General features: G+C 53.6%; 1 protein-coding gene across 1 annotated transcript; it reads left to right on the top strand.

Moving 5' to 3' along the window:
* Positions 1 to 5,828: 5,828 nt before the first annotated feature.
* Positions 5,829 to 7,821, top strand: LOC132579672 (ephrin-B1-like). Its single transcript, XM_060250194.1, has 3 exons — positions 5,829 to 5,856; positions 7,164 to 7,295; positions 7,562 to 7,821. The coding sequence occupies exons 1-3, from the start codon at positions 5,829 to 5,831 to the stop codon at positions 7,819 to 7,821; spliced, it is 420 nt and encodes a 139-aa protein (XP_060106177.1).
* Positions 7,822 to 10,531: the final 2,710 nt, after the last annotated feature.

Genomic DNA, 10,531 nt, shown 5'->3' on the forward strand with positions numbered 1-10,531 from the left:
GGGCTGTCTGTTTCTATGAACTGGGATCCCAGGTGGTTGTTGGGGGTTTTTGCTTGTAGAGGGGATATTTGTCAGAACTGGCAGAACTTCAAGTAAAGCCCGAGACTTAGTTGCAAGTATAGGCATTTATTGAGAACTTCAGAGCTGAAGATGCAGAATAACACTGATAGCGAGAGCTAGCATTTGGATACACTTTATGTGAGTCTGTTGACAACAATAAAACGATCGTTCACACGGGTGGAGACAACAGTCTGTTTCTCAGGGTTTGTTATCAGGCAGAGAGGATGGAATCCTGCTGGGAAAGTGCGGGCCGGCCTGGCTTCAAAGGCCATCTGCAGATGTTGACCCTGGGCTATCTGTCACACTTCAGTGATCACAGTTTGTTTGAAATGCACAGGCATATACAACATGTAGACTTGTTAGTCATTTGGGTAAAGCTGCTTGGGTTAGTGTTTGATTTCAATATGGAGTCGGTTAAGCTAACAGCCTACAGGAAAGTTACAAGTTCTGACATACTGCCCCCCCTAAGCTTTCGCCCTGGGCTTGTGTGGGTACAGTAGGTGGAATTTCTTTAGCAGTTGCGGGGCAGATACATCGCTAGCCTTGACCCATTCGTCGCAGCTCGGGGGGAAGTATTTCCAACGAATCAGATAGTACAGAACCCCCCGCTGAACCCTGGAATCCAGGATCTCCTGGACCTCATGGCTCTGGCCCTTCACTCGTGTAGGAGGTGGCTCGGGAGGGCGAGGGTGCCAGGATGTAGCCCCAGGATCTTTGCGAAGAAGGCTGCAATGAAAAACAGGGTGGATCTTACTTAACAGTTTTGGCAGTTCCAGTTCCACCGTTACATTGTTGATTACCCTTTTTATGGTGAAGGGACCCAAGTATTTGTAGGTCAATTTGCGGCAAGCCTGCGGTAGGGGGAGTTTCTTGGTTGACAGAAAGACCCTCTCCCCGACCTTAAATTCCCACTGGGGGGAGTGCTTTTTGTCGAACTGTCGTTTGTATTCTTCCTTGGCCTTTTCCAGGTTTTCCTGTATCACTTCCCATCCCCGTCGGACTCCCTCCCACCATTGTTGACAGGAGGTTGGCTTGGGCTCCCCTGCCGGTAGAGGGAGGTGGGGAAATGGCTTGCCTTCATAGCCATTTACTATCTGGAAGGGAGAGGTCTTTGTGGAACTGTGCAGGCTGTTGTTATAGCCATACTCTGCAAATGCTAACAGTTCCACCCAGTTTGACTGCTGGAAGTTGATGTAGCACCTGAGGTATTGTTCGAGAAGCCTGTTCATCCTCTCTGTCTGTCCGTCCGTCTGCGGGTGGTAGGCGGAGCTGAGTCCCTGTTCTATCCCTGCAATTTTGCAAAACTCCCGCCAGAAGTTGGCAATGAACTGTGGGCCACGGTCGCTAATCTGGGAATGAGTGGAGGCGTACCACGTGATTGAAGAAGAGGTGCGCCAGTTTTTTGGCGGTGGGGAGTTGTTTGCATGGGATGAAGTGGGCCTGCTTGGAAAAAGTGTCGACCACCACCAGTATCACCGTTTTCCCCTGTGAGGGGGGGTAGCTCGACTATAAAGTCCATCGAGACCACCGCCCATGGCCGGGTCGCCGTTGGCAGGGGAATTAGGTGGCCCGGTGGTTCCCCCCCCCTTCGTTTGACCATGATGCATGTTGGGCATGAGCTTACAAATTCCGACACATCCCTTTTCATCTGGGGCCACCAGAATTGTCTGGTGATTAAGTTCAGGGTCTTTACATAGCCAAAGTGCCCCGCTAGCCGGCCTGAGTGGCAGTTTTCCAGCACTTCTTTGCGTAGGGCTTTGGGCACATAGATCTTTCCGTTGTGATACCAGAGCCCTCCTTCCCCCTTTTCTACTCCCTCAGGCCGATCCCCTCCTTCCACTTCTGTCTCGGCCATGAAGCGTTCCTTTCCTTTTAGCTCCGGGGCCCCGGTCGTTTTCCCCGATCTGGTGGTGACCCCACCCCCGCTACCTGGGTGGGTGGAATCAGGGAGTCTATCACCTCTTCTCTTTGGCTATCGTGTTGGGGCATGCGTGAGAGCGCATCTGCGAGAAAGTTCTTGGTGCCGGGGATGTGCTTCAGCACGAAGTCAAACTTTGCAAAGAACCCAGCCCACCTAATTTGCTTGGCCGTTAGTTTGCGGCGGCCGGTTAACGCCTCCAAGTTTTTGTGATCCGTCCAGATTTCGAACGGGACTCGGGCCCCCTCTGGCCACGACCGCCAGGTTTTAAGGGCGAACGTGACTGCAAAAGCCTCTTTGTCCCACACCGACCAATTTCTCTCCTCGTTTGAGAATTTGTGGGAGATGTAGGCGCATGGCTGGAGCTCCCCCCCCTCGTCTCTTTGCATTAATATTGCCCCCACCGCGACGTCGGAAGCGTCGCATTGCACCACGAATGGTTTTAACTCATTGGGGTGGGCCAACACTGGTTCGCTCGTGAACAATCTCTTCAGCTTGTCGAAGGCGCGCTGACACTCGGGTGACCAGGCGAGGCGCGCCCCGGGCTTTTTTGCTTCCTCCCCCTCCCCCTTGGTCTTGAGGAGTTCAGTGAGGGGTAACATGACTTGTGCGAACCCCTTGATGAACCCGCGGTAAAAAATTGCGAACCCGAGGAATGATTGTAGCTGCCGTCAGGTTCGGGGCGGTTCCCAATCTAGCACCGCTTGTATTTTCGTGGGGTCCATCGCTAGTCCCTCCCCCGACACTCTGAACCCTAGATAGTCTAGTTTCGTCTTATGGAATTCGCACTTTGACAGTTTGGCATACAATTTGTTCTGATACAGGGTGGACAAAACTTTCCTGACCAAGGGTACATGTGACTCTAGGTCCTTCGAGTAAATAATGATGTCATCCAGGTACACCACCACCCCCTTGTACAAGTATTTCCGTAGGACCTCATTAATAAAGTTCATGAACACTCCGGGCGCTCCTCGCAGCCCGAACGGCATAACCAAATATTCGAATTGTCCCATCGGCGTGTTAAACGCCGTCTTCCACTCGTCCCCCTCTTTTATTCGGACATGGAAATACGCGTCGCGCAAGTCAAGCTTTGTAAACACCTTGCCCTCTGCCACCGTGCTTAATAAGTCTTTTATCAGCGGGATCGGGTAGGCGTTGGACATTGAAATCCCGTTTATCCCGCAAAAATCTGTGCAAAGTCTCAAACTTCCATCCTTCTTCTTTCGAAACAACACGGGGGCTGCATGGGGGGCTGTGGCGGGCCGGATGAAACCTCGCTTTAAGTTTTTGTCTATGAACTTTTTTAGTTCTGCCTTCTCCGCCCAACCCATCGAGTACAGTTTAGCTTTTGGCAGTTCTTGCCCCGGTATTAGTTCAATGGCACAGTCGGTGGGGCGGTGGGGGGGGGAGCTCATCCACTTCCCGCTCACTAAAAGCCCCTTTCAGGTCCCGGTATTCCCTGGGGATCGATCTCACTTCTTCTATGGTCAGGCACAGCCGCTCATTTTGCGGCGGGGCTTTGGGCCCCCACTCCCCCCTCCAGTGGTGATGCTCACACCGCCAGTCTGGGAAGCGTACAATGTGGGCCTCCCATTGTATGTCTGGTTGGTGTCTTGCTAGCCAGCCCGCCCCCACTACCAGATCGAATGAGGATGAGGGGGCGACTACAAACACCTCTATTCCCCAATGGTCTTCGGTCCCCATGGGCACCGCTTGGGTCTCTTCCGTGCAGGGTTCGCCTTTCATCACTGACCCATCCATCTGTTCAAACTGGATGGGGCGGGGCAGGGGGGATTTGGTTAATCCCAAGGCCTCTACCAGGCGGGGGGACATGATGTCTCTAGTGCACCCCGAGTCAATTAGAGCGCAGGTGTGCATGAAGCGTTTCAGGTGGGGGTTTAGTAGGGTTACTGCCATAAACAAAAGTTCCTCGGTAATTCTCACCGTCATCGGTGCCGGCGTCTCTCGGACCTGCTTTGCGGCACCTATTAAAGCAGGTCGCTGTCATTTCCCGTAGACTCGGGTTCCCACGACTCCTCGCTTGACTCGCCAATAGTTATAGTTTCCTCATCAATCGCCATGGATGTGGCGACGGCGCCCCGACTGGGCTCCTTGGCGCAGCCCCCTCCCTTCTTTGTTGTGCCTGCGGACTGCTTGGGTGTCGGGGTGGCCGCCAGTGCTCTTGCGGGGCAGTTGGCGGCGAGGTGCCCCGGGTCCCCGCATCTGAAGCATCTCCGGCTGCCCCCGGTTGGTGTGGAGGTCGCCAGTGGCTTCTTCGCCTCAGCTTTCGGTGCGGTCGGGGTTACCTTTCCTCCTCTCTTCCCCAGCTGCTGTTGCCGGCGCATCCCGACATGTTGCAGATTCGTTTCCACCTCGCCCGCCAGCTGAATCCACCCCATGAGGGTGTCAGGCCTCCCTTGGTGGTAGCACCGGTCGAGTATATTCGTGTTCAGCCCGTTCTTGAATGCTGAGCACTTCATTAGCTCACTCCAGCCTCTTACCGCGGTGCAGTGGGCCATGAACTTGGTGGCGTATTCGCGGGTCGTGCGGTTCCTTTGTTCGATTCTCTGGAGGGCCTCGGTGGCTTTCTCCTCTCGCAGGGGGTCTCCGTACTGCCGAAGCATCGCCTGGAGGAATTCTGCCACCGAGGCCAGCTCGGGCTTCCGCCCGGTATAGAACCCCATGTACCATTTCCTCGCGGCCCCTTTCAGCCGGGATGCTATGTGGTCTACACGGCTGGCTTCCGTTGGGTAGCCGCCTCCCCAGTGCGTGAAGAAGTTGTTGCACTGGATGGTGAAGTACTCTACTTCATCCCCGTCACCATCGAACATGATCTGGAGCTCGTGCGGTCTCCCACCTTCCCCCCCCGGGGCGGCCGGGGGGGGTGGCGCCGGTTGTGGTGCCGGTTGCGGCTGTGGCGGGGCCGGCACTGCGGGTGCGACTGGGACCGCTGGGGCCGCTGGTGCGGCCGGGACCGCGGGTGCAATCGGGGCCGCCGGCGCTGCCGGGGCCACTGGGGCGACTGGGGCCGCCGGTGCTGCTGGGGGTGCCGGGGCGGCCGGTGCAGCGGGGGCTTGAGGCCCAGGGGTGGGCGGTCCAACGGGGCCCCCTCTTCCTCCGCCGGGGGGGTCCCCTTGGTTGCCTCCCATCAGCTGGCGCTACAGGGACCCCCGGGGCGGGCGGCCCAGGGGGTGCGGGCCCCCCCCTGGAGGCCCGGCTGGCCCTGCTGGTATAGCCACCTGCAGGGCACGGATCTGGTTGCGGAGCGCGCCCAGCTTCAGCTGCATCTCTGTGGTCATCATGATGCGGGTCTCGTGGACCTGGTCGTGGATCTCTCTCACCCACTGGGACAGATCGTTGCGGAGTGCTTGCGCGGAGTCCCCTGTCCCAGGGTCGCGGTACTCGTCTTCGTCGCCATCCCAGTCGTCTCCCCCTCTTCCGCCGGCGAGCACCTTGTACCTCTCTTCCGCCTCGTCCATTAATTTGGTGGACTTTCATGGGCTCCAGCTCTGCAAGGGGAAGACGTCCGTGGAGAATGGAGCCGGGTCTCGGATCTTGCGCCTCACCGCCGTCACCCCGGGCTCCAAGGGTCTGTCCTCTATTGGAGTAGTGGGCTCTCTGTCGTCTGGAGCCTTGGCTGCCATTCAGCCAGGTTGCCAGTTCGGATAAGTCCCAAGCCAAAGGGATCAGTGTTATAATGTCAGAACTGGCAGAACTTCAATTAAAGCCCGAGACTTAGTTGCAAGTATAGGCATTTATCTAGAACTTCAGAGCTGAAGGTGCAGAATAACACTGATAGCGAGAGCTAGCGTTTGGATACACTTTATGTGAGTCTGTTGACAACCATAAAATGATCGTTCACACGGGTGGAGACAACAGTCTGTTTCTCAGGGTTTGTTATCAGGCAGGGAGGATGGAATCCTGCTGGGAAAGTGCGGGCCGGCCTGGCTTCAAAGGCCATCTGCAGATGTTGACCCTGGGCTATCTGTCACACTTCAGTGATCACAGTTTGTTTGAAATGCACAGGCATATACAACATGTAGACTTGTTAGTCATTTGGGCAAAGCTGCTTGGGTTAGTGTTTGATTTCAATATGGAGTTGGTTAAGCTAACAGCCTACAGGAAAGTTACAAGTTCTGACAATATTGGCACAAAGTAGAGCCAGTTTGGTGCAGCGGTTAAGTGCACGGACTCTTATCTGGGAGAACCAGGTTTGATTCCCCACTCCTCTTCCACATGCATCTCCTAAGGTTGCCAATCCCCAGGTGGGTAAATAGGAGACACCTGTGTTCCACAACCTTACTCACTAGAAATCTTTACAAAACGCTCTATTTCTCAAAAAAGTTGCTATGCAAACTTAGTGTTAATTCAATTAATCTCACTTTTATCATAACACCTGTTTGCTGTTCTGAAAGCCAATTTATTATCCCGTCTTCCAAGTGTCATGAGTCAATGTCTTCTGAAATACCATGGACGATAAGGTTAGCCCTTCTTGCTCTGTCAGAGAGCCAGTTTGGTGTAGTGGTTAAGTGTGCGGACTCTTATCTGGGAGAACCGGGTTTGATTCCCCACTCCTCCACTTGCACCTGCTAGCATGGCCTTGGGTCAGCCATAGCTCTGGCAGAGGTTGTCCTTGAAAGGGCAGCTGCTGTGAGAGCCCTCTCCAGCCCCACCCACCTCACAGGGTGTCTGCTGTGGGGGAGGAAGGGAAAGGAGATTGTAGGCCTCTCTGAGACTCTTTTCTTGAAAGGGCAGCTGCTGGGAGAGCCCTCTCCAGCCCCACCCACCTCACAGGGTGTCTGTTGTGGGGGAGGAAGGTAAAGGAGATTGTGAGCCGCTCTGAGACTCTTCGGAGTGGAGGGCGGGATATAAATCCAATATCTTCTTCTTCTTTTTCTTCTTCTTCTTCTTCTTCCTCCTCCCACCTCCCTCTGAGAGTCTGGCTGTATGTCACTGCATTCATGGAGTACTGGCCAGCCAACACGCCCCAACCCAATAACAGTGGAAACGCCTGTTCCTTCATTCCCCCCACCTCCATGAGACCTACTGACCCCATTCCACTGGTTTCTGGACCACAGGAATCGTGGCAGGTGGTCCCTGAACCCCCTGGATTCTGAATGCCGTATCAGGGACAAGATCAGCAGGTGGGTTCTCATCCCGTCTCTTCTCTGTCTCTTGTTCCTAGATCCCTTCGCAGTGATGCCAGAGCAGCTGACGACCAGCCGGCCCAGCAGGGAATCTGACAGTAATGTGAAAACTGCCACGCAGAGTCCACGCAACAGATTTCCGCCTGCTGTGGAGGATCCTGGGAAGCCAGGTAGCCTCTTGGGTAGTGGAACTGCCGGTGGGTGGGGGAGGGGAGGCCTGGCCCCAGCAGTTGTAGGCCAGGCTCAGATCCTTGGGTGCTGATGATGCGGCACTAGAGACAACAGAATTTTTTAAACCACTTTTAATAAAAGAGTTAGAATTTTTCACTTGGAATATAGCTGCAGTTCAGAATGGGTGCGAGTGACACGGGCCAGTTGTGACGGCGGTTGTGGCAGACTCTGCTGCCAACTTGGTCCTTTCTGTTTTCTTCCCCAGATCCTGTTAACCAAGATGGCGAAAATACTCACAGCCCCACAGACGGCTTCTTCGGCTCCAAAGTGGCAGTGTTTGCGGCCATCGGTGCTGGCTGCATGATCTTCGTCCTCATCATCATCTTCTTGGTGGTGCTGCTGATCAAGATCCGCAAGCGGCACCGGAAGCACACCCAGCAGCGGGCAGCAGCCCTGTCGCTCAGCACCCCATCCCTTATGCTCTTCTCCAGACCAAGAGATGCTGGTTGTCCCTGGCCAGACTGAAGGACGTCTGCTTAGCCTTGACCAGGGCCTGCCAGGGCTTCTCCTGGTGGAACTGATTTCCTGTTGTGATCAGGGCTCTGCAGGACCTCCTGCCATTCTGTGGGCCTGTGAAATGGAGCGGTTCCCCCAGGGCTAGAGGCCTCCTGGGGCCAGCTGGAAACCATGTGTATGACTGCACAACTGGTCTCTTTCAAGTTTTGCTGCTTTAATTGTTTTTGCCCCTCTGTAATTTAGCTGATGTTTTAAATTTGCTGTGATCCACCCTGAGATTGAGCCCCCAGAAGCCAATGAAGGTTCCACCCAGGACCCCCCTCCCCTTTGACCCTGATCAAACCAAATATTATCAACTGGACCAGAAGAATAATTGTTCACCAGAGAAAAATGGGCAGGATTGTTAAAGAGAAGATTTTATTTGACTCATTTATAAAGTGCACATGAGGAGGAATAAAGTATAAAGTAGTGATGAGGAGAAAACAACTTTTCATTTCATGACACAATATTTTTTATCTCCCAACATTAGGGATGAGACAAATTTAGAAAAATCTAGCTCACAGTACTCTGCAAGTGTTCTCTCTCTCACACACACACACACTGACTTGCTTTGGACAGCTCACAGAATGGGGCCAGGGCCATAGCCAAGATTTCATGTTTTTTTTGGGGGGGGGGTAGGGGCCCACCCAATTTGGCTCTAAACACTTTCTCTGCTTATCAAGTAAAGCAACACCCACCCACCCCATTTGTCTAACTTAGTAAACCTTCCAGGGGAATCCAGCTGCAAGTAGGCTTCTCCAGCCCCCTGTCCCCCATGCCACTCTGAAGCCCACCCCAGTAGCAGTGCCTGTTCAGAGCAGCGGTGAGTGGTGTGAGCAAAGGGGGCAGATTGGAGGCCCTCCAATGAGGGGCCATATCGATGGAAGGGGGGGTTGAATGGAGTGGCCTGCCCCCCCGGGCCCCACTGTAGCTACAGGCTTGAATGGGATCAGGAATGGGGCAAACAAGCGGCAGGTGGGCTTTTGTGAGGAGGCAGGTTGTGCCAGGAGGAGGAGAAAAACACAGGAACCCCATACAAGGGAGAAGGAGCCCCCTTGCATGTGAGGCTGGCTCGCTACTCAGGCACCAGAAGGGCAGGTGGAGGAAACTGAGCCAACCCCCAGCACCCACCTCTCATTCTCGCTGTGTTGGGTGTGTGTGTGTGTGTGAGAGAGATCATAGCATTCCAGGAGAAGCTAAACCCTATTGTGCTGGCTGTTGGCGAGCCCTGACCCTCCCAGTGGCCAATTCCTAGAAAGGTTAGGTGGCGGCAGCAGCTGCTGACCAGAGAGAGCGAGAGAAGCCCCCCCCTCCCTAGGTGTTAGGGAAACCCAGGAGGAAAGGGAGGGGCAGTTCTGCCATAGGGGGTACACAATTCCTGGACCCAAGTCTGCTTGAGGGCCCAGTGAAGCCAAAATAATGGTCCTTTCAGGTGTTTCTTTTAGGGTAGTTTTGCAATGCAGCCTCTAGGGACACAGGGGAGGAATGACAGAGTGAACAGACAGAAGTTTGTCCTCATGGGTGCTGTTTGCCAGCCCTTTTTGGGCAGGGATTTCTCAAGACAGCTCTCCAGGGCTGCAAACTTATTTAACAGCGTGGCCGAAAGAAACGTTACCCTATTATGACACATTCCTAAGCTCAGCAACCAACCTGGTCTACCTCTGTTTCTCCTCCTGCTCCTCCCTCCTCATCTTCTGTGTTTTCCAACCCCCTTTCCAGCCCAATTGCTTCACATCTCTATTCTAGCTGGTACTTAATAGCAGCACAGAAATGCCTCTGTGTTGAGTGACTATTTCCTAAGAATCTATTAAAGGTGTGAAAGGGTGATCTTTATATATTTATACTTTACATGCATTGTGAACTGTAAAAAACTAGAGGTTACAAGTGAAGTATTGTAAAGTATAATATAGTGGGTTCAACGCAAGGAAGAGGCGAGATAGTAGTGATCATGGCTCTTTTATTAGATACAGTATAGTATAAGGCTGCACTAAAAAACTGAGAAACTGGGCCAATGGGGCCAACTTATATACACTGAGGGTTCCTGTGCAAGCATGCTATTGGACCATTCAAACCAGCAGGGGGCCTGTGATTGGAGCAGGGGAGCAGGGGAGCAGGGATTTGGATTGGTCCATTGTTCCTGAGTCCCCAAGCTCTGTTCTACAGGCTCCAATAGCTAACAGACATAGTCCCATAGGTAGGCTGGCTTGTGATGCTCCCGTGAGGACTGCCTGAGTGCTGGAGTGAACGGAGGAGCTGTTGTGGCTTCTGTGGTGGTGAGCGGAGGGGCTGATGATGCAGGGCTTCCGGTCGGTGGTTCTGGGTTCCCAGTGGCTACCGGGGTCCAGAGAGCGGAGGCCTCAGACTTGGCCATTTCAGTCGGGGAAGGATTCAGAGCAGAGGCTGGTCATCAGGACTGTAGTCCACAACCTCTTGTCAGACGATGGGATCTCAAATTGACCAGACCTTGAATTGTTGCAAAGTTAGGCTTTATTTGATAATTCATAAGCATCGGAACGAAGGAAAATTGAGACTGATACATTGTAGCATTAGATGGCAGGCTATATTGGGGTACATCAAAGGGAACTATACAAAGCCACAATTCTAAACATTGCTGAGGTGAGGTGCAAAGATTCACACGGTCTCCCTCTCTTATCTTATTGTTACTGTTAGTCTTCCGGGA

This window comes from Heteronotia binoei, chromosome 11 (genome assembly GCF_032191835.1).
Source record: "Heteronotia binoei isolate CCM8104 ecotype False Entrance Well chromosome 11, APGP_CSIRO_Hbin_v1, whole genome shotgun sequence".
NCBI lineage: Eukaryota > Metazoa > Chordata > Lepidosauria > Squamata > Gekkonidae > Heteronotia > Heteronotia binoei.